We start from the raw sequence: 24,963 nt of genomic DNA, 5'->3' as shown, positions 1-24,963 counted from the left end.
AATTAAATTGGCACCCTGTGGGGACCTGTTCATCGTGGTCGGATTATTATTTTTTTTATGAAATATTGATTGACGTGTTCAAGTTGTTCTGTCGCATGGATTATGATTAAATGTTGAATTAGGTGCACCTGCTCATAAAAAGTACCACTTTTCAAGTATTCATGATTTGCTTGGTGATTGCTGGAATAGTGTAAAGCGTAGCTGCAAAATATACTGAGAAGTTTATATTTCTACACTCACTCATCTATATAATAACCAGGGTTGGGTAGGGTTACTTTAACTTGATTACTTTCAATTACTTTTGGATTACTCCAATACCAAATATGCTATTAAAAGACAAAATAAACTAAATATGAATAAAATTATGACTCACAACACGTGGTAAGCTTTCTCTCCTGGCTTTGATCTCTTTGATCTCCGGCAAAACTAACATAAAATGTGACAGAAACAAAATCAAAATAAATCCAAACAGCTTGCCAACATCATTTTTGCCGTTCCATGTATTCTGTTACTCTAAAAGCCTGCACAAAATTTAGTAATTTGATTCATATTTAGTTTATTTTGTCTTTTATTAGCATATTTGGTATTGGAGTAATCCAAAAGTAATTGAAAGTAATCAAGTTAAAGTAACCCTACCCAGCCCTGATAATAACTGTATTTTCCTACTAACACATGAAAAAACTATAGACACTTGCACATATAGGCAAATACCTTTGCACAGTGAATGTTCAAGCTAAGCACATTTATACCTTTATAAAAAATATTCATAAGGTTGGGTGGTTTGAGAATGTAACTGAACTATAATCCAATTTGGGTGTCATGTCTCAGACCTTTTGGTTTGTTTTTAGATAAATATATACCATAATAAAATGTGTTATTTTGAAAAGATGATAAATGCATGTAGTAAGTGCCTCCCTTGTCACGGTTGCCCATGGCGCCCAATTGGCCCCGCCCGTTTGACTCTGTTTGTGTATCCTGTCCGGTATCGATCCTGTCTATTTCATCCTGTTTTGATATCGGTCCCCGGTCTCCAGTGGTGGTATCGTTCCCGTCAATCTCGTCCTGTCTGATATCTGTCTTCAGTCTCCTACCTGTATATCTGTTATCATTCCTGTCGGTCCTGTTCTGTCCAGTATCGACACCATCTGTATCGGCTCGTGTAACTGGTATCGATCTCGTTGGTCTTTGGTTTCCGGTTGTTCCACGCCAGACCTATGTCTTTCTTCTCCTGCCCAGCGATCGCCAAATCAGTGGCGTTTGTGTTAATGTGCATGACTGCTCTATTCCCGTAAAATAAAGCTTGTGTGAGAAACGTTACGCTTCTGGGTCCTGTTCCAGTTCTTGACACCCCTAGCCCCAAAATGAACATCGGGGGATATGCAAACAAATGAATGCCTCTTTGATAAAATAAATACAATAGCTGAAATGAAATACAATTCATGCTAACTTTTGCTATTACAGCTCTGAATAGTCAGTGTTATCAGCTAATGGCAGATTAACTAGTGGTTAGCACAACACCAGAAAGGTCCCTGGTTCGAGACCGGGTGGAAACATGATGGGCTGGAGAGGGTTGGGTGTCATAAGACTGTACTTGCCCATGACACACTACAGGAAATGGTGCCCCGACGACCTTAATAATTAAGGGATCCAACCAACCAACCATTGAGTGTATCTATTTATTAGCCCCGCCCACTTTTAGAGGGGAACAAAAACATTTTTAGGGGCCAGACCTGACTACAGTATATGCTGGAATATATTTGGTGGGTTATGAGAAAAATTAACAATATTTTGCATTCATAAGAGGCATTTTTAAGGTATGAGTACTGCTGATATCAGTAAAAAAATAGAATACCAAAAAAATCAACATAATACAACATTTTGATTATTTTGATGCCATTTTGTGTGAAGAATCTTATATAGAAATGAGTTTGGGGCAATACGGATACCACTATAGGCTCAGATTCATAGATATTGATACTCGCGGTGGTGACTGGATCCATTTAACGGACGGTTTAGTATCAAAAACTAAAAATTAGACATCAGAGGAATAGTAAATACTGAGAAATATGCAATTTTAAAGAAAACAACTTGTTGAAGTGTGATACGGTGGGTGACTGGTTTGATTCACAGTTCAGACGTCCTGGGTTCAATTCCAGCTTGGAACGCCCTGTATTGTGTTTGCATTATCTTCTATCCGTATGTGAGTGTTTTTTTCCCTGCACTTTGATATTTCCAAAGTACAAAAATCATATACAAATATGTCATAATAAGCTCACATTTATAGGTATTTAAGAAAATGTCACCCTTTTTTCGAAGTGGAGGCTAGGGAATTGATGTAGTTGTAGTCATTATACCTGGTATCAGTAATGAGACTACCTAAGAGATGAGTGTCTGTTCTGGTCTGGAAAAAAGATGGCATTGGAGATCTATAAATCAATATTTTAAAAATGTTTTCGTATCGAGTTTTTTCTTTAAAAACTAAAATTTTTATGGACTTCCTTGAGTATTTGTACAAGTATTGGTGTGAAAATGAGTTGCACAGACCATTCACAATTAGCTCAGGAGGTAGAGCGCTCGTCTAATGCCCCCAATAAGTAGGTAGACGCCTTGCATGGCTGACTACCTGTTGGTGTGTGAGTGTGTGAGTGAATGGGTAAGTGTAAAGCACATTGTAAAGCGCTTTGGGAGGTCTTCATTGACTTGAAAAGCGCTATATAAAAAGCAGACCATTTACCAATTGTGGCTCTTTTATGCCATTCTGTCCACCAAAAGGTGAAGTGCACTCATGTGGCCATGATCCCCCATATTGCTGCTAGCGTTGACTGGCAAGAGGTACTTCTGTCAGGACGCATGCCGCTCTCCCCCACCTAAAATGACCTGCACGGTTTTGGCTGCGATCCATTATCCCCGGTCCACTATTGCCACAAGCAGGGACAGCAAAAAGGCAATTTGTCAGTAAATGTGCTCTTCTGGCCTGCCTAAAATAGACTGCACTGTTGTGGCTACGATCCATTATCCCCGGTCAACGATTGCTGAGAACAGAACCGGCGCAACACTTTTTTGTTTTTTTTTGTTTTTCAAAACTATGCATGGAATTGGCATTGACTTTTCCTCAGTGTTGTTCTGAAAATAGATTGTGCTGTCCATCCCTTCTTCCCATTTACTTTTGTCGGCCTTGTGGCTCTTCTGTGCTGTTCTGTCCACCAAAAATTGAACTGCACTTCTCGTAGCCATGAACCATTATTTCCGATTGCACATTGCTGGATGAGGCACATTTGTCAGGACTTTTGCCATTCTGCTCCCCCTTAAATGAACTGCACCGTTTTGGCCGCGATCGCTTATCCCTGGACGACTATTGCTTAAAGCGCATTTCTTTTTTTCCAAAGTATGTGCTTAGTTGTTGTTGACCTTTTTCAGTATTTGTACTAATATTGGTCTGAGAAGAAGTTTTACAAACCATTCCTAGTTATATTCACTTGTTTTTGTCATGCCGCAGCCCTGCATGTAAATCATTAAAGTTATCCTTTCTCCCTTAAGAAATTCATACTTTTTTGCCCCAGCAGCTACATTGAAGAATTACTTAACATTCTTTCAAACATCTGGAAAAAAACAACCCCAACAAAACTAAAAATTAAAAAATAGCGTGTGTTCATAAGTATTCCGACTCCATTGCGGTGTTTTCACCTTGACACCGGCACACCTCGGTCAGCAGTGATGCTCGTTTATTTATTCAGCGTTCCGACAATATCGGCAAGTTCAGCGGGGGCGACTTCTGAGTCATTGGATTCTTCAGGCAGACTTTTGACTGCCGGCGTGAAGCCTGTCCTCCCGAGACGCTCCCGCATGAGCTTGTCCCTGGGGTGACAAAGAGCTAGCTTTATTGTACCATTGATCGCTCACATCATTCATCTCCATCCCTCCTTTAGAGTCGACGGCCTGTTTAATAATGACTCAGGCGCAGTGTTGGGCGCGTTACTGAAAAAAAGTAATTACCGTATTTTCCGGACTATGAGGCGCACCAATTCGGCCGTAAATTTGAAAGTGCGCCTTATATCACTGCGCGCTTTTTATACCTCAAAATACACCAGATGAGATAGGAAATGCATACAGTAATTATAGGTATGCGTTACCATGCATGGTTTAACGATATACCTTATTTGAACAATCTACAAACATCGCTGATCTAAATTACAAAAATGTGTCTGCAACAGGAATTGAACGCGAGTAGTGGCTGTAAAAGGGCTAACAGGTTTCCACTGGACAAGTGTTTGCTGCAGCACAGTAATTAATTAATGTACTGTGGCCAGGGTTGGGTAGGGTTAATTTAACTGGATTACTTTCAATTACTTTTGGATTACTCCAATACCAAATATGCTAATAAAAGACAAAATAAACTAAATATGAATAAAATTATGACTCACAACACGTGGTAAGCTTTCTCTCCTGGCTTTGATCTCTTTGATCTCCGGCAAAACTAACATAAAATGCGACGGAAATAAAATGTAAATAAATCCAAACAGCTTGCCAACATCATTTTTGCCGTTCCATGTGTTCTGTTACTCCCCAAGCCTGCACAAAATTTAGTAATTTTATTCATATTTAGTTTCTTTTGTCTTTTATTAGCATATTTGGTATTGGAGTAATCCAAAAGTAATTGAAAGTAATCCAGTTAAAGTAACCCTACCCAACCCTGACTATGGCATGGGAAATTATCCAACTTGCGTGCCTGTGCAGTCTAGTAAAAGCTTTCTTTCATTTGGATTTACTATTACCGGAAATGCATTGGCACGACTGGTACTGTCCTGCAAGATTTTTCAATAAAAGAAATGTACCGTGGCTCAAATAATGTTGAAAAACATTGCACTAGACCAGCAGTGATACAAATAACATACAACAAGGCATAAAGCTTTATCACATTACCACACCATAACAAATCACACTGATTTGCATAGTGCATTCTGTTAGGTTAAACAGTTTCTCTATACTTCTTCATCTGAGCGTCAATACCCCCTCGGTTTATAATGTATGGCAATGTAAAATATCGTGTGTGGTATTTTGTCAAAAGTTTTTTCTGTTTTCTCCAACATTCACTCATCCAACATTTCTCTAACATTCATTGGGGAAGATTTGCATCGTGCATTCTGATAGATTAAACAGTCTCCTGGGTTCTTCACTAACAATTATAAGAGAATAAAGAAAACAAAGTATTACTGTAGTCTCAAGTTCATGCGGCTTGTATGTCACAAGCCAGGAACGGAGACAGGACCCAGTAGTGTTTGTTTACTCAGTTTTATTGATAAAAGGGACAGAAGGGCTTGCTTCCACGATCTGAGTGGCTGGAGACGCGGAAGTGGCACTTCCGTGTCGAGCAAGGATGGTCGAAGATTGGCAGGAAATACAAGTCGTTAGCCGGAAGGGAGGGTAAGGGCGGTGTCAAATTTGGAAACAGGGTCGGCAACAGGTGTCAGGCAGGTAGCGGGGCAAAAAAGGTCGGATATCGGTAAGGCAGAACGGGGCAGAGTCAGGTCCGGAAACAGGTTGGCAACGGGTATCAGGCAGAGAAAAAAACAGGGCAGGAACAGAGTCTGAACGTGAGAGCTTGCCGAGCAGGGAGCATCGGTACGCAACGATCTGACAGGGATCTCTTGAAAGCCGGGGGTTTAAAGAGTCCATTAGCCAATCAGCTTTCAGGGCTGTTTCCGACAATTGAGCAGTCACAGGTGCTCTGAATCGGCAATCATGACATTGTAGTCTGGAAAATACGGTAGGTACAAATACTAGTTGCTAAATTTAAAAAGTAGTTGCATTTACCCGTTAATAACTGACACCCAAAAGTGGCGCATTGCTTTGAAAGAAACTAGTTACAAATTGCCGGATATGTTCACATTGAACCCTACCCCCTAAAACTGCTTCATAATAGCCACAGACATAAAATAAATAGAAAACATGAACCCCAACCTGTGGAAGCAGTGAACCCTTTTCATATTTCTTGGCTAGGTCAATATTGAGAGCCTCCATACCAACACAGCCAAGACACTCCATTTGGCTTTGTTCTTGAAACCACTTGAAGATTTCCAAATATTCAAGTATCCTGTATATGGTAGGGAAAATATCAAATCTTCAACAAGGAGAAATTACACATCAAACATGCAAGTATATACTGGACTGTCTCAGAAAATTAGAATATTGTGATAAAGTTCTTTATTTTCTGAAATGCAATTAAAAAAACAAAAATGTCATACATTCTGGATTCATTACACATCACCTGAACTATTTCAAGCCTTTTATTATTTTAATATTGCTGAATTTGGCTTACAGCTTAAGAAAACTCAAAAATCCTATCTCAAAATATTAGAATATCATGAAAAAGTATACAAGTAGGCTATTCAACTAATCACCTGAATCATCTAATCAACTCGAAACACCTTGCGAGGGTTTCCTGAGCCTTAAAAACACTCAGCTTGGTTCAGTAAACTAAATCACAAGTATGGGGAAGACTGCTGATCTGACTGCTGTCCAGAGGACCATCATTGATACCCTCCATCAGGAGGGTAAGACACAAAAAGAAATTTCTCAAAGAGCAGGCTGTTCACAGAGTGCAGTTTCAAAGCATATCCACAAAAAGTCTGTTGGAAGGGAAAAATGTGGCCGGAAACGCTGCACAACCAAGAGAGATGACCGCAGCCTTAACAAAATTGTGAAGAAGAGCCGCTTCCAGAATTTGAGGGCGCTTCAAAGACAGTGGGCTGAAGCTGGAGTCCAGGTATCAAAAGCCATAGTTCACAGACGTGTCCGGGAAATGGGCTACATTAGCCGTATTCCCATGGTCAAGCCACTTCTGAACTCAAGACAACGGAAGAAGCGTCTGACTTGGGCTATGGAGAAGAAGCACTGGACAGTTGCAGAGTGGTCCAAAGTCCTCTTTTCAGACGAAAGCAAGTTTTGCATTTCATTTGGGAGTCAAGGCGCCAGAGTCTGGAGAAAGGCTGGAGAAGAGCAAAATCCAAGTTGCTTGAAATCCAGTGTGAAGTTCCCACAGTCAGCAATGGTTTGGGGAGCCATGTCAGCTGCTGGTGTTGGTCCACTGTGTTTCATCAAGTCCAGAGTAAATGCAACTGTGTACCAAGAGATTTTAGAGTACTACATGCTTCCATCTGCTGAAAAGCTCTATGGAGATGAGTATTTCATTTTCCAGCATGATCTGGCACCTGCCCACAGTGCCAAAACCACCAGTAACTGGTGCACTGACCATGGCATCACTGTCCTTGATTGGCCTGCTAATTCCCCTGACCTGAACCCCATCGAGAATTTGTGGGGTATAGTTAAGAAGAAGATGAAAGACACCAGACCTACAAATGCAAATGAGCTGAAGGCCGCTATCGAAGCATCCTGGGCATCAATAACACCTCAGCAATGCCACAGGCTGATTGCCTCCATGCCACGCCGGATTGATGCAGTAATCCGTGCAAAAGGATTCCCAACCAAGTACTGAGTGCATCAATGGACATTTTCAAATGTTTGATTTAGTTTTGCTGTTATAAAATAATTTTTTTTACTTGGTCTGAGGAAGTATTCTAATATTTTGAGATAGGATTTTTGAGTTTTTTTCAGCTGTAAGCCAAAATCAGCAATATTCAAATAATAAAAGGCTTGAAATAGTTCAGTTGATGTGTAATGAATCCAGAATGTATGACATTTTTGTTTTTTTAATTGTATTACAGAAAATAAAGAACTTTATCACAATATTCTATTTTTCTGAGACAGTCCAGTATACTGTATATGGTAGGGAAAATATCAAATTTTCAATAGGGAGAAATTACACACCCTCGTACTCTGTGCTTGAGACAACGCCGGGGTAACTTTATTTAGTTTTATTTTGTAGGTACACATAAGTACATCCAGGCTGCTTGTGGGCAGTTTGGTACTTCACAGGTCAAGGAAAACCAATTCAAGAACAGATGTCAATGTGGTTCATTATCTGCTTTTCTAAAGCAGCCTAGTAATGTGCCATGTTGTTACGACAGTTGAGTTACAAAATTGTATTATGAATGCGTAACAGTATTCGTTGCAGTGAAAAGTACACTGTTACCTCTCTATACGAGCATCTTTAAACACAAGAAATTCTGAGTTTTTTTTTTACCTCACTTTCGAAAGGAAAATCCAGTTCACGAGCTGTCCCAGTGGCTACCACTAGAGACCGCTCAAGACTGCTCACTGCGTACCGCTAGCATGCATATGCCAACCACTAAAAAAAGAAAAATAGTGTCGTAAATATGTTTTTTTGAGTAAGTTCATTTAACAATACATTTTTCATATTAAGCGTACAATAAGTGCTTACATTTTATCAGCAGTGTCTCTGTTAGGGTCTGCAACACCTCCCACTAACAGAATGCCCCAACTGGTGTTTTGAACTGGGCACAGGTGTTCCCAATCATTCTGAAACCTTATAAAAGGACTATTTTGTTCAGCAAACTGTCAGGTCATTATAAGTTCTCTCGTAATCCTCCTTGTGTCATTTTCACTTCCAAACTAGTTTTTTTTGTTTTGTCGTTTCTTTGTTACTTTGATCCTCGCATTTTTCATTTCCAGTTTCGGTGTTGTTTCTAGTTTTAACTTTGTTAGGTTTGCCTTTTGTTTTAACTTTCTCGTTTGGACATTTTCGGAGTCGTTTAGTACCCACTTGTTTGTGTGGTACTTCTTTTTGTTCATTTGTTTTAAGAAATACCATCTTTTTTTTGGAAACCTGCAGTTCCTCCTTCCCCCACATGGGTTCATCATCACTACCATCAAATCATACCACTCTTGATCTTGTACCTGTCAACCTCTGCCAATTGCTCCCCTCATTAATGATTGCAGATACTCCCTATTAAGCGATAAGAAACCTCCCAGTCAGACAGACTATGTACCGGGGCAATATAAGAAATCTCCAATGATAACCTGTGACAGAGACAGTCTACATTAGAGCCAAAATGGGCAAGACGACATTAGTCAACCAAAAAAAGAGTAAATCATGTATAAAAATTGCCAATTTGCATACAAGATTTAAAATGATCAAAAAATGTATAAAACACAGGAAATACATGGTACAGTTTTTGTTAGTGTAGCATAAAAATGGTAAAAGTAAGAAAAGCCCTGTCTCAAACACGGTGAAAACGATGAAAAATTAATTCGTCTAATAAATGCAAGTACTTACACCCGCAACATATGGAGCTTAACAGAGGCTGCAATGATGCCACAAGACTGAAGATGGTATCAGTGAGTGAAAAAGTTCCAAATTCCGTACAGAAACTTTAATGCAAAGGCGTAATAAGGTGGCAAAAAATATTTATATTTTAAGAGTGCTTGTCTAAAATAGAATGGCTTTGAGTGAGAGGGACTTCAATCGTGTCATTTTTGGTTCTCTTTGATGCTTTTGGGAGGTTTGAAATGGGCCAATTGGTTTATTATTTCCCATCGGAAACATTTGCTCGTGAAACAAGAGTCTGAGCTACGAGCGCAATCCTGGAATACATTTCACTCGTATGAAGAGCTTCAAAAGTGCCATCTTTACCGGCTCCATAGCGAGAGATCCCGATGAGGAGGGGACAAGAAGAATCAACTGACAAATAAGCGCATCCTATAGAAAAAACAAAGGCGACAGATTGAATGTGGTGGCTAATTGTGATTTTTCAAGCGGCGTGGCGATTTGTGAGTGTGGAAAACGAAAGAGGGGGGGCGTTTTGTTTGCGAGTGCCTCGGAGGAGAGAACGTATTTGCATACTTCTGGGTGCTGGTGCTGTTCTTTTTGAAGTCGCCCACCCGCCGGTGCCAGTGGGAGTCTTACCATTAGCTATGGCTGGGCCACCAGAGTGAGTCAGGAGGGTCTTTTTTGTGAGGGAATTAGGAAGAAATGGGGCTCACTGCACCCCTAGGAGGCCATGCAAGCAGTCCCAAGAGGAGTATGAAGTTTGTGGTTGAGAGACGAGACAAATACTATTGAAAAAAGATGGTTGATATCTATAAAGGACCAATCTGCCATATGTAGAAATAAATGAGGAAATACCTATCTACCTCTCACTGGACCGATTCTCAGTCGAGCGTGAAGCGGCCGGGATGAGGATCAGCACCTTTAAGTCCGAGAACATAGTACTCAGCCAGAAAAAGGGTGGCATGCTCCCTCCGGGTTGGGGATGAGATCTTGCCCCAAGTAGGGGAGTTCAAGTATCTTGGAGTCTTGTTCACGAGTGAGGGTAGGATGGAACAGGAGATCGACAGACGGGTCGGTACAGCGTATGCTGTCATTCGGACCTTGTACTGGTCCGTCGTGGTGAAGAGGGAGCTGAGCCCAAAGGCAAAGCTCTCAATCTACCAGTCGATCTACGTTCCTACCCTCACCTATGGTCATGAACTTTGGGTCATGACCGAAAGAACATGATCCCGGATACAAGTGGCTGAAACGAGGGTGTCTGGGTTCTCCCTTAGAGATCAGGTGAGAAGCTCAGTAATCCAGGCAGGACTCTGTGTAGAGCCACTGCTCCTCCGCATTGAGAGGAGCCAGTTGATGTGGCTCAGGCATCTGATAAGGATGCAGTTTTTTTAGCTTGATGTCTGGCTACCTTTTAAACTTTGTAGCTAGCTATCTCGCTAGCTTTCTACATTTTTTGTATGCTATCTAGCTAAAATTTAACTTTCTTTACCGAGCTGTCAATCTAAATTTTGGTTTGATTCCCGGCTCCTCTGTGTTATATGTCGAAGTGTGCTTGGGCAAGACACTGAATCCCTAATGCCCCGATAAGCGCGTAGGCGCCTTGCATGGTTGCATTGCAGCTATTGGTGTGTGAGTGTGTGTGTGTGAATGGGTAAGTGTGAAGCACATTGTAAAGTGCTTTGGGAGGTTTTCATTGACTTTAAAAGCACTATATAAATGCAGACTATTTACAATATTATATGAATAAATTAGATTTATGTTTTATAGTTAGGTACTAGGTGACTGATTTCTGTGTTTATTTACTGAATTGATATATTAGTCAATATTTATTCATACATTTATTTCTACATATGGCAGAATTGGTACTCCATAGATTTTATCACTGGTGCTTCCTTTTTGGATTTTCAAACTCCAAGAAATGAATGTCAAATGACATATGCGCTAATCAGGCTGAAGCTGCTGTTATGGGGTCTCAAAGACCCCGTAATTTGTATGTGCAGTCAAAAATAGAAGTCATTAATCAGTGATGAGTCACATGTCTCAGAATTTTGATCCCCAGAATGAACATTTCATAATGAACGGCAAATAATCAGACGTAAATATTCTAAAGGGATGACCTTTAAACCGTGACTGTCACATGCCACCCCAGCGTCGCCGTTTCTAACAAATTCCAACACAAACGTCCCCAAAGCTTGAGTTAATTGAGACGGATGATGATGCAAGGTCCATTACTCTTTCTGTAATAAACCGGCTAATTCTCTGCTGTGGATGTTGTTTTCCTCTTTGGTGGATTGGCGGTCAACGCATATTAAGTACATCAGATGTCTTTCAAAAGTGCAGCGATGGAAGCGATAGGGGTGAAGTATCCAATATGAATAAAAGCAACGGATGCAATGTTATCATTATGAACAGTAGAGAGGATTTTAAACCTTATTTTGTTGCAGTTAAACTATCTTTTTTGAGCTCCATTTGAAGGGTGGCACGGGTGGATGGGTAATGAGCGTGCAGCCCCACGGTGCAGAGGTTCTGGGTTCAAGTCCAGCTACCGTGGCCTCCCCTGTGTGGAGTTTGCATGTTCTTCCTGTGCTTGCGTGGGTTTCTTCCGGCTACTCCGGTTTCCTCCCACATTCCAAAAACATGCATGTCAGGTTACCGTATTTTCCGCACTAAAAGCCTTTATTTTTTTCAAAAGCTGACCATGCGCCTTATAATACAGTGCACCTTATATATATGGATCAATATTAAGTCGCCAAGTCTTGAAACTAAGGCAAGCAGCCGCCAAATAGATTTTCCCCCGAAGGCGAAGTAGTCCGCGGTGTATCCTGGGATTTATATACCGGCGTTTCATCGTGTTGTTTTATTCCTATTTAGTTTCTTTTGTCTTATATTAACATATTTGGTATTGGAGTAATCCAAAAGTAATTGAAAGTAATCCAGTTAAAGTAACCCTACCCATCCCTGATGAAACGCAAGTAATTGTCTAGAAAATATGGTTCCTTTAATAGCAAAATATTTTGAAAATAAAACCAGTATTGCAAATAAAGTGGAACCACAATCGGATCATAAGTTTTAATGTTGTTTAATCTTACGACTCACTAACAACTCTCGTATAGTGATAGTTAAAATGGGAAGACAGTCTTGATCTTAAGACAGTAGTAACAATCTGATCCAAGTACTCGCTCAGTATCCATAATATCGACATTCGAATCAATCCGCCCACCCTTAAATTACATAACAAAACAAACTTTCTATGGTATGAATAAGCAAGCAGTGATTCAGCCCGAGCCTCAACTCAATAAAGTCTGATTTCATAAGTAGAAGCTGACTTTGACCTTCTTCGTACTTTCTTTTGTTCCCCCAGTTCTTTACGTAAACTCACTGGAGGCTTTCGTGTCGTGCAGCACCAAGCCACAAAGCAGCATAGCGATCGGCTGCAGGGTTAAGGACAGTAAAAGCCTACAAGTGAATACTTTCTTTACAAAGAAAGGAGTCTGGGACATAGACTATCACCATAAACTCAAGATGCTTGGTAAGTAAATGAATGGAATCATATGGTCACAGCTACTCTCCCATCTGCAAATTCTGATTTGTTTACAGTCTTATTGCAATCGAACTGCAAAACATAATGACATCATCTGGTCACATAAGGCCACAGTCTATCACCATCTGTCCTACTGCAAAAACCTAACAGTGTGAAAAATGTTGACCATACTGCATGAACTTTGTATACTGACGGACCGAATAGTTTGGTTCATTGAAAGTAAAGTGTCAAGGTTGTCCATGGCGCCCAATTGGCCCCACCCGTTTGGCGCCAGCTGCGGCTCGTTGACTGATTGGCTTTCCTCCTGTTTAAGCTCAGTGCGTTCCCTCACCCTTTGTCGGTCCGTCAACGAACTTCTACACGCGCAAGACGTGTGTTTTGACTCTGTTCGGTATCGATCCCGGGCTATTTCGTCCTGTTTTGATATCGGTCTCTGTACTCCAGTGTCTGGTATTGTTCCCGTCTATCTCGTCCTGTCTGATATCTGTCTTCAGTCTCCTATATCTGTTATCAATCCTGTCAGTCCTGTTCTGTCCGGTATCGACACCATCTGTCCAGTATTGGCTCGTGTATCTGGTATCGATCTCGTTGGTCTCTGGCTTCCTGTTGTCCCACGCCAGACTTCTGTCTTTCTTCTTCTGCCCAGCGATTGCCAAATCAGTGGTGTTTGTGTTAATGTGCATGTGCATGTACATTCCTGTAATATAAAGCTTGTGTGGGAAACGTTACGCATCTGGGTCCTCCTCCTGTTCCAGTTCATGACATAAAGTGCAATATAGTATTGTTTACTAGATCAGTTCAAGTATTTTTCTTCACTGTAAATAAACACAAATTTCTCGACTTAAAAAAATGCATGTATATCGGATAGTATTTTATTATCATTTATTAGTATTTTGTCATGCTATTTAACTCAATATTGTGTTTTTTTTAATTAACTAAACTTTTTTTGTACCACTTAGAGGCACTAACTAATACACATTGTCCCTTTTTTTTTTTTTTACATCTTTCAATGCTTTGTTTGGTTCATTTGGGCAAATTGTGGTTTGAGAAGAACATTTTTATGACACATTTAGCCACCTTCACTGCAGTGGCCAAAATATTCTTTAATTAAAATCAAACTGCACTAATAAACTTGCCACCAGAAGGTGCTAGAGCTGCACAAACGAATTGCAACCTTGACTTAAATAGATGTGATGCTTTTAATATCAGGACATGATGAGACTGATTTTTGCAGCGACTTTTAATAATGCAATATCGCCGTTGCGTTATAACCCTTATTTTTTCATACGGGAGCTGCAGAGGTTTATAAATCTCGCTGAGTATGTTATGAACACAACTTGTTCTGCTTGGTTTCAAAACAATCCGTACATTTCTGTTTTGTTTGGCAGCCTCTGCAGGTGTGGATCATCAGGTTCAGTTATGGAATTCAAACATGAGTTCCCAGCCACTGCACATTCTCACTGGCCACGTTGCCCCAGTTACGGCTGTTTGCTTCTTGCAGAAGAAAAATCAACTGCTAAGCTACTCTAGAGATAAGGTACAAGTGTGTGTGTGTGTGTGTTGGGAATTATTGCAGTGTTTCCCATACATTGGAAGATTCTGGTGCGCCGCCAGGAATGAATTAATCCTTCCAGTGTCTCTTGAACTTGTACTATTCAAAAATATATTGATATTTGTAAATATATATTAATGCAATGTTCCCTGTAATTTTCCACGGGTCTGAGCGTTCACACAAAGTCGGTGAGCAACGCTTGAAACAACAGTGAGCAACCATAATCCCAATTGTGGCAAGATAATTAATTATCAAACATGTCCAAAACTTGACATCAAGTTACATTTTGCTGAGTTTCCGGCAATGCAAAATTATTTTTCTCTTTTGAATGAATTGACTCATGTACTATTGCAAAGGTTGTACGGCCTACAAACGTCGTTTGTTCTTTCACAAGATATCCATTTCTTTTTATTTCCTGAAAGATTTTGTTGCATAATATTATCATTTTTGGGGGCTTATTTAGTCGGTTGTAAGATACAGAACTGTACTTAATCACATTTTTTAGTGGAAGTACAATGTTCAAAGATTTACTTGATATAATTGGAAATTATTTGAATGCAACACAAACTTTTTCTTCTTTTTTCCGTGGTTTTTCTTTTTTTAAATTCCTTTTTAAAAAAAATCTCATTGTGTTTATTTTATTCCGAAATGTTACTTTTTTCTTTTTGTTCTCTATTTACTTTTTTCCTACATTTCTTTCTTTTCTTTTTTTCTGGCTTTTTTCTAAAATTTTCCTTCTTTTTTTTTCTTTATTTAGTTTCTTTTTTTCCTCAGCTTTTCACTACTTTTTCATTTTGGTATTTTTTTTCTTTTTTGTTCGATTCCCCCCTTCCTTTAAGTCATTTTGTGCATAATTTTTACATAATATTGGGTCATGTTGGGATTAAAGAAGCAAAAACAACCTGAAGAGCCGTTTAGGACCCGAAAGAGCCGGTTCCTTTCAGTGAGCCGCGCCGAAGAAGCCGGTTCTCAAAAAAACTCTACTGACTTTACTCAACTTCGTTCTACTTCGAATCGACTTCAAAATACCGCATTTAGGACACAACGTCGGGGGAACCCGTGTATTTTGACCTTCATGCACTGTAACTTTGACTTAAGTCGCTTCTTAATTAATAATTTTGAGCCCTCATTTTTGTGCGCTGGCTAGATTTTTTTTGTGCGCTGAGAATGTGCGAGCAGTGCGCAATTGCACACGCGCGCAGCTTAGAGGGAACACTGATGTCAAGTCATGTTTATTTGTACAGCCCTTAATCACAAGGAGTCTCAAAGGGCTGCACAGACCACAGATTATTGCAACCCACAGACTATTATCACACCATCCCCTGACCTAAAACCTACACGAGGGCAAGAAAAAAACTATGATAATGAAACCTTGAGAAAGGGTCGCAAATAATACAAAGATATTGTCAACATGATATCTAGGCCATTAATGAGTGCGTCCTGTCTCCGTTCTGGTCCTGACTCAAGCCTTCTGCCCCTGTGATAGCATTTTCTGTCTGCTGTCTGCCGCAGAACACAATGCACCGTAGGTTAATATCAAAGACAATAAAGACAATTCAATACAAAACCCTCAACGCGCGAACCAACGATAACAGAAGCAAGAAGTAGTGAGGGATTACTGTATTAATGTTGATACCTTACTGCAGAGGAATCAGAAGATTTGTTTCTTGCTGCCGGCTCCACTTATTAAAATTATGAGCGCGTTTTCTCCCACGTCTGCTTCCTTTCCGTCGCACAAATGATGTTGCCGCTCTTTCTCCCTCCTGTTGCGGCGCCGTGCATGTTTGCCTTCTCTTTCGGATTTTCTGAGGGGAATAAATATTTTAGAGGTGATTTATGTTCCATCTGCTTTCTTCTTAAACACCATCTGCCACTGCGCGAAGCTTTGAAAGCTTTAGCACACTTTCCTCTGGAAGTGTTCCCGCACCAGAGACATTCATCTTGTTTGGTGCCGTAAAGCAACGTGGCAGACTTCTCATTAAGAGGCACTCTGAGGCATGCACTGCACAAACCGGGGGTAGGGCGGTCATCCATCGCCGCTCATTTTTTTCTTACGCTGATTATTCGAAGATTACTGCCTGAATAATACTGCAATTTATTTGTGTGAACCTAGTCGACCTTGAACTGTATATTAAAAAGAAACAGATCGGTAAGGCTGGCCAATACATCATAATAACTTACATCCTAAAACTGATTTATTCCTTATCAGTTTAAATAACTACATGTTGGGTGTACTTTAAAAAAATAAATAAAAACGATAAAAATCATAATCTTTTAGACCAGGGGTCTCCAAGCTTTTTGAAGCTGAGAGCTACTTTTTGCTACTAATTAGTGCAAAGGGCTACCAGTTTGATATGCATTTCCAAAATAACACGTTTTTACTATGTTATTACCATGTTATTACCAGAGATTTCAGATTCAGATTCAGATATACTTGTCACAATCACCCGGATCTGGAACACCTGTGCTCAGGATTTGGCGCCAACAGCCTGGACAGCTGATTGGCGCACCCTGTCCATTTAAATCCTCAGCTTCCGGAAACAAGCTGTCTGATTGTACTATGCTACCTGTTGCCATCTGCTCAGAAAGCCCGTACCTCCGACTCTTTGCCTGCCTCCTGTTTTCTTCTGCTTGATCTCTGTTGCCGACCCGTTTCCGAATTTGCCCTACGACCTGCCCTGCCTGTCTGACTCCTGATCACTCTTCCGAACACGACGACGTTCTTCTTCTCCACCCCCGACCAACAACATGACGATTACGCCTGTCCACGACCATTCCCGCCAAGCCTTCACCCGCCTGTCAAGCCTCGTCAATCCGTCAAACAACGGATCGAAGAATCACGCCTTGTCATTCCTTCCTTCCAATAAAAACCAAGAAACGAGTGCAAGTGATCTCAGTTTTCCTTCCGTCCCGCCTGACAATACTTTATTTTCATACTTGTACACGTGTATACAGAAGGAAATGTCGATACATCTGACCCGCACACTTTCCTTGAATGTACAGATGTAAATAAAATGTTGTATTGAGTTGGAGTATTGAACTGCTACTAATATACTAAATAATTATAGCTATGTATAGTATTATACAGTAGTGCAAAGAGTGCAAGAGGAGCAGCTAACCAGATGTGCAAAATAGGCAGTCAGGTATTACAGGTTAGAATTATCTCAGTGAACCACTAAACATCATGCCAGGTAGTTAATTGTCCTAGAAAATCACGATGGACCATTATTTTCTAAACAAGTCTGCGGGCTACTCAGGTGGTCTAAGGGGGCTACCTGGTGCAAAATAGAGTGTCCTGGGGCTGGGCATTAAATCAAAGTACCTAAAAATACATAAATAAAAAGTTAAAAATAAAAAAAACAACAACTCTAAAGTAATAATAAAAACATATTGATTTAAATAATAACCAAAAATTTATCATATAAATTGGTGTTTAAATATGAGGCTATCTTGGGGCTACGGGTACCCTCAAAAACTAAAAACCTTATGAAAGACTGCAAAAATCAGAATAGGAAAAATAAAGTGGTTCGGTCACTTTGAGTCTCTGCAGTTTGTATTCTTCCTTGTGCTTTGTAGCACTCATTTTCTGTTGCACTACACAATGACTATATCTAGTGGTACAAATATTGCACAGTTTCCTTCTAATCTAAGAAGAGTTACTTTTTAGCAAGTGTTTCACAAGATATGACTACTTTTTGGTACAAACTAATTTTAATGTTTTAAAATGTCATTCAAATATATTTAAATAATTGTATGTTTGGTTAGGTTTGGTTCCTGCAATCGTTTAAAATCGGAATTTTCCAAACCTAATATTTGTATTTGTCACGGTTGCCCATTAGCCCCAATTGGCCCCTATTTAAGCTCAGTGCTCTCACTCACCCTTTGTCAGTCCGTCAACGAACCTCTGCACCCGCAAGACGTGTGTTTTGACTCTGTCCGGTATCCTGTTTGTGTATCCTGTCTGGCTCAAGCCCGGCTACCTTTTCCTTTTTGATTTTGAACTCCAGTCTCCAGTTTCTGGTATCGATCCCGTCTGTCTCATCCTGTCTGATATCTTGCTACAATCTCTAGTATTGGGTATTGTTCCCGTTGATCTCGTCCTGTTTGATATCGGTCTCCAGTCCCCAGTGTCTGGTATCGATCTCGTCTGTCTCGTCCTGTCTGATACCTTGCTACAATCTCCAGTGTCTGGTATTGATCCCGTCTGTCTCGTTCTGTCTGATCCCTTACTACAATCTCCGGTATCCGGTTTCGATCCTGCTAGTCTCACCCTGTCCGATGTCTTTCGCCAGTCTCCAGTTTCCGGTATCGATCCCGTCTGTCTCGTCCTGTCTGTTTTCTGAGTACAGTCTCCTGTATCTGATATTGACCCTGTGTGTCCTGTCCTGTCCGGTATCGACCCCATCCGTCTGGTATCTGCTCGTGTATCTGGTATCGATCTCGGCGGCCTCTGGCTTCTCCTGTTGTTCCACGCCAGATTTCTGTCTTACTTCTTCCACCCAGCGATCACCGAATCACTGGCGTTTGTGTTAACGTGCATGACTGCCCCATTCCCGTAAAATAAAGCTTGTTTGAGAAACGTTACGCATCTGGGTCCTCCTCCTGTTCTGGTTCTGACAGTATTGTCTTTATTGTCATTGATGAGTACCCTTGAATCCTTCAATATTACAAGTTGACACATGGCCTTAAATGAGTTTGACACCCCTGGTTTACATCATTATCACTATTGGCCACTCATTTTTGTATTCTTTGATCCCCACACCCTTTGAGGTGGCTCTGCTTTTGTAACCTAGGAGATAAAAAACGGGCTTGGGGGAGGACGCTTATAACAGTTTGGATTTTTATATATTGAGGGTTTTGTGAGGTCCTCTCCAGTTCTTGCACGTTCAAATTCTATATATGTCTTCTCTCCTTATTTTGCGTGTCTATTAAACAACTCTCTTCGGACCCAGTCCCACACTGTCCATTTTCCTTTTTTTCCTTAGGTCCTGTATTTATGGGATGTTTCCAGCCAACTCTGCACTTACCGCTTGTGCGGTGTTTTCCCAGTGATGCCGGAAGACGCCCGCACGTTGCTGCTCCCGATCGAAGAGCGCCGACTCGTGCTGCTCACTTTCAACAGCTCTCTTGTCTTGCTCGAGAGCACGAAGGAAGAGACGAGGCCTGGCAGTCACAGGCATCCTGTCACCTGTGTGCTATATAACGCCGTATTTAAACAGGTAAGTGTCGAGAACATTGATTGGACTCACGGCTAATGAATCAAATGCATTATCAAGTCAAGTCAAGTCATGTTTTTTGGTATTGCTCTGAATCACAAGAAGTCTCAATGGACTCCACAGATCACAGACTATTACAGACTAAAGACTAGTAGTACACAGTGTTCATTTTACCTGTGAAAAGTGATGGGTCCCAGGGACTCGCATGCTCAAAAATGTATGGGTCCCAACAGAGATCTATGGGTCCCCAAAATTTAGTGTTATCGAGGTTGAAATTGTAAATCGGCGACAAATATATAATATAAATCCATATATTCATTCAGTTTTAATCATCACAGTTTATTGGTAATACAAATCAGTTATCACTTCAAGATTTTTCAGTTCACAACAATATTCAGATTCAGATTCAGATCTACTTTATTGTCATTCTAGTACACGTGTATACAGAACGAAATGTCGATACATCTGACCCGCACAGTTTCCTTGAATGTACAGATATAAATAAAATGTTGTATTGAGTACTAATAATATACTAAATAATTATGGCTATGTATAGTATGTATAGTATTTTACAGTAGTGCAAAGAGTGCAAGAGGAGCAGCTAACCAGATGTGCAAAATGGGCAGTCAGGTAAACAAGTCAGGTAAACAGTAACAATAACACTGTAGTACAATAGTGCAGAGGAGAACAGATGTGCAAGGAGTGGCTAGCTATAAGAACTGCCAGTAGTGCAAAAAAGTCAAACAAACCCAACAGATGTACAGATTAGCAGCAGTTTAGATTTATTATGTGTTTGATTGACCATTTAACAGTCTAATGGCCAGGGGGACAAGACTATTGTGGAACCTGGTGGTCCTGCACCGCACACTGCAGTACCTCTTCCCAGAGGCTAGCAGAGTGAACAGTCCATGATGGGGGTGAGAGGGGTCCCTGATAATGTTCTTGGCTTGGGATAGGCAGCGCTTCTGGCCAATGTCCTGAATGGAGGGGAGAGAAGTCCCGATGATTTTCTCTGCTGTCCTCGTCACCCTCCTCACACTACCCCAGTCGGAAGCGCTGCAGCCTCCACACCACACAGAGATACAGCTGGTCAGGATACTCTCTATGGTGCCCCTGTAGAATGTGATGAGGGAGGGTGGGGGCAGGTGGGCTCTCCTCATCCTCCGCAGGAAGTACAGGCGCTGCCATGCCCTCTTCACCATAGCAGCGTGATGCGGTGTTCACGGACCTGGTGAGTTTGTTTGTGATGTGCACCCCTACGAACTTGATGCTGCTGACAACCTCCACAGCCTTGTTGTTGATGAGAAGTGGGGCATAGTTGGGCTGGTTTTTCCTGAGGTCGATAATGATCTCTTTAGTTTTGTCAACATTCAGGACCAAGCTGTTGTCCCTGCACCAGCCCACCAACTGCTCCACCTCCTTTCTGTAGGCCAGGTCGTTGTCGTCCCTGATGAGGCCCACCACTGTTGTGTCGTCCGCAAACTTCACGATGTGGTTTGTGGCTGACCTAGGGACGCAGTCGTGTGTCATCCGGGTGAACAGCAAGGGGCTCAGGACACAGCCTTGGGGGGAGCCCGTACTGAGGGTGATGACATCGGAGATGTTCTGACCAATCCGCATTGACTGGGGTCTGTCAGTGAGGAAGTCCAGCAGCCAGTTCCGTAGGGGGGTGTTGAAACCCAGGAATCTCATTTTGTCTACCAGGTGTTGTGGGATGATGGTGTTGAATGCTGAACTGAAGTCCAGGAACAGCATCAGCACATGGGTGTTCTTCTCCTCTAGGTGTATTGTACATTATACAAAATATTATTGCTGAAATAATATATTAATCTATATTTTCATTCAGCTTTAATCATCACAGTTTATTGGTAATACAAAGCAGTTATCACTTCAGAATATTCAGTTCACAATCTTGTACTCTATACAAAATAATACTGCTGAAATATTTACATATTCTTGCAGTTTTAATCATCACAATTAATTGGTAATACAAAGCAGTTATCACTTCAAATTTTTCTGTTCATATATTCTTTGTGTTTTGCTGTCCCGCCATAGTTGTAATGCCTTCTCAAAGTCCAATCCATTATCATCCTACTCATAGCGTAACCAGGAATATAATTAAGTAAATTTTCGCAGAAAAGTCCTTTTCTTGCCAGTATTCTTTTGTTTATTTTCTTTCGTCAAATCGTTCGCTTCAAAACACTGTTTTCCTTGCCTTCGCGGTCTTCTGAAGAATTTCTCCGCCATTTTTTCGTGCCGGAATTATTGCCGTTGTTACCACTTTTTGTGTTATGTTTCGTCTTATTACCGACACTGAAGAAATTACCAATTTTTTGTTGATTTGCACCTAAAACCAACTGTTTTTTCACTCGACAACCGCCACAACAATGACGTCATCTCGAAGCAACGAGATCTCCTTTGCCGAGATCAGCTCGAGACGAAAACAACAATGGCGGATGGCGGATCTGCCTGACGAAAAGTTTGGAGTGCGGTGAATCTTTGTTAAAAAAAAAGTAATCGAGTAATAATGACAATTTGGTGTCAAAAACATTGCGTCCTGAGGACGCACGTTGATTCGACCCAATGCTTACCCAGCAAAAATGCTGCGTCTATGACGCAGGGACGCGGGCAAACGAGAACACTGTTACACCATCCCCTGATCTAAAACTTACATGAGGGCAAGGAAAAAGTAAAAAAAACACAACATGAGTCAAATCAAGTCATGATTTTTGGTATTACTCTGAATCACAAGAAGTCTCAATGGACTGCACAGACCAAAGACTAATACAGACTACAGACAATTAGTACTCCATCCCCTAATCTAAAACATACATGAGGGCAAGGAAAAAGTAAAAAATAAACTACATGAGTCAAATCAAGTCATGTTTTTGGTATTGCTCTGAATTAGAGGTAAGATCGGGCCAAAAAAAAGCACCCGAGCCCGACGCAGGCCCGAGGGGTATTAAACCCGACCCGGACCGAGCCCGACTAATTAACTGGATTTGCTGGCCCGGCCCGAAAGGGGCCCGAAATTACATATTTTATTTATAAGGAGGGGTGATTTATGATAACAAATTAAACTCTGCCTTTTGTTACAACATCTAGGCCTAAGTTAAATAAAACTGTATAAACATTTACATCTTTTATATTTCTGTGTCTGCACTGCAGATGTTACATTAAGCGACAATCTGTCATTGACGGGTTTTTTTTTTTGAGGTAGCGAAAACATTTAAGGGCGTCCGTCATTTTGACGACTTGATCATTGGGCCATAATCCACAGCAGCAGTAGTAGGTCTGAGGTCTCGACAGCAAAAGTCTACACACTTGTCTGTGATGGCTTGCTTAGCGCGAAGAGGGACTGTCTTTGGGACGAATGATAATATAGATGTCTGACGTTCATTACTTTTGCCAGGACAGCTTTTTAAATGTCTGATCAGCGTCGAGGTCCCAGTCTTTTTGCTATCGTATGCGAGCAAATTGCCACATTGACACTCAGCGAAGCCAACGCAAGTCTCTGTATCATTTTCTACTATCAATTTGAAATTGCTCCACACTTCACTCTTACCAGAGTGCGTTTTCCTCGTCAGTTCTCCTCTCTTGAGTTTATCCTTAACTTCTTGTTGGTCCGACTCCATATCGGGGATACCAGGCCAAAATCACGCGAATTTGCGGAGGGGAAGATTATTAAGAGGACAGCATTCACGTCACGTCACGTGCACAGAGCAGAGCATGCTCTGGCTCCGTTAAAAGCAATTACAGCTCCTTCTCCGTTTTATCCAAATTATTTATTTTATAACAAGTATTCCTTGGTCTAGTATCCATACATAGTTTAAGTATATATTTTTAATGAACATTTAACACATTATTAATTAATTTAAAAAAAAAAAAAAAAAAAAAAAAAAAAAGCAGGACCCGACCCGACCCGACCGTATGACTGACATTTCAGGCCCGACCCGGCCCGAAATTGCCTCGGGTTCGGGTTCGGGTTCGGGCTCGGGCCATAAATCTTAGGTCTACTCTGAATCACAAGAAGTCTCAATGGACTGCACATACCACGGACTAATACAGACTATTGGTACTCTATCCCCTGATCTAAAACCTACATGAGGGTAAGGAAAAACTCAAAACCTCAACATGAGGGAAATGAAGAAACCTTGCATGGACTACGTAATTCCCACATCACTTTTACAGTACTTTACATCAGTGGTAAGCAACCTATTCTGTACCTCGGAGCGGTTTAATGTCTGACTACATTTTCGCGGCCTGGCCCAAAAATAACATTAGTAATAATAACAATAACAATAATAACAATAATAAGCCCAAATCCACAATGTAGTCACTCGAACACTAGTGAACTAGATGACTTAGGGAAAGGCATTCGTTTTTCATCTCAACACACTAATTTTACTCACTGTACCACGTTGTATAACGTTGTTTTGGCCGAATTATTTCCAATAATGCTCCATTTCAATGTTGTACAATGTGGCACCCAGAGTAAAAATAGTGTGACGATGAAATAAAATTGAACGCTTTTAATGTTGTTAACAATCCTAGTGACCTGGCAGATATGTTTCAGCGCTCTCATCACCGCAATCCGGATTCGATCCCCGTCGCAACCAATGTTGAGAAAATGATGAAACTTATGTTTGTTGCTTGATTGCGTTAGTATACTTCTGTAAAACCTCGTGACGCGCACCCACATTTTAAGTTTGTTTTTGTTGGGGCGGCAGTAGCTCAGGAGGTAGAGCGATCGTTTTAGGATTAAGGGATCCCAGTTCGAATCCCGGCTTGTCCGTGTTACATGCCGAAGTGTCCTTGGGTAAGACATTGAACCCCCAATTACCCCCAATAAGCAGGTTAGCGCCTTACATGGCTGCACAGATCACGGCCGCTATTGGGAAATGTGAAGCACAATGTAAAGCGCTTTGGGAAGTCGTTGACTTGAAAAGCGCTATATAAATGCAGATCATTTCATTTCATTTCATTTCATTTTGGCTAAAAAAAGTGTGTGCACACCAAAAATTATGATACAAGCAAAAAAACATTTTCTTTTTCTTTCCGTGTGACCTGGTATCAAACAAACCGCGGCCCGGTATTTGTCTGCGGCCTGGTGGTTGCCGACCACTGATGTAGATGACATAAGAAAAGGCATTGGATTTTTTGTAGTCATCACACTATTTTTACTCATGTCATCACATTGTACAATGTTGTCTAGACTCTTTCCCATAATGTTCTGTTACACCGTGGTACAATGTGGCAACATATGTTAAAATAGTGTGATAATGAAATAAAATTTTCCTTTGTCATCTACAATCCTATTGACCTAGTGGTTAGGGTTCAGCTCTCTCACCACCGTGATGCAGTTTCATTTCCGGTTGCACACAATGCTGAGCAAATGAGATCAGTGATATTTCCCGACTGATCAATCATTGTTGTGGAATGTGGATAATAACTAATGATAAGTATG

At 40.9% G+C, this 24,963-nt stretch overlaps 1 protein-coding gene across 1 annotated transcript in view; it reads left to right on the top strand.

Moving 5' to 3' along the window:
- The window catches only part of LOC148358742 (cilia- and flagella-associated protein 337-like), a 77,193-nt gene that overhangs the window by 14,594 nt on the left and 37,636 nt on the right, over positions 1–24,963 (top strand). The window contains 3 exon segments of the mRNA XM_088346173.1: positions 12,549–12,716; positions 14,117–14,265; positions 19,266–19,499. Coding sequence (XP_088202299.1) covers positions 12,549–12,716; positions 14,117–14,265; positions 19,266–19,499 — 551 coding nt within the window.

The sequence above is a fragment of the Urocampus carinirostris genome, chromosome 10 (assembly GCF_059441175.1).
Source record: "Urocampus carinirostris isolate Australia breed hairy pipefish chromosome 10, RoL_Ucar_1.0, whole genome shotgun sequence".
Classification (NCBI taxonomy): Eukaryota; Metazoa; Chordata; class Actinopteri; order Syngnathiformes; family Syngnathidae; genus Urocampus; species Urocampus carinirostris.
The sequence above is the reverse complement of the archived record's forward strand: the minus strand, read 5'-3'. Positions and strand labels throughout refer to the sequence as shown.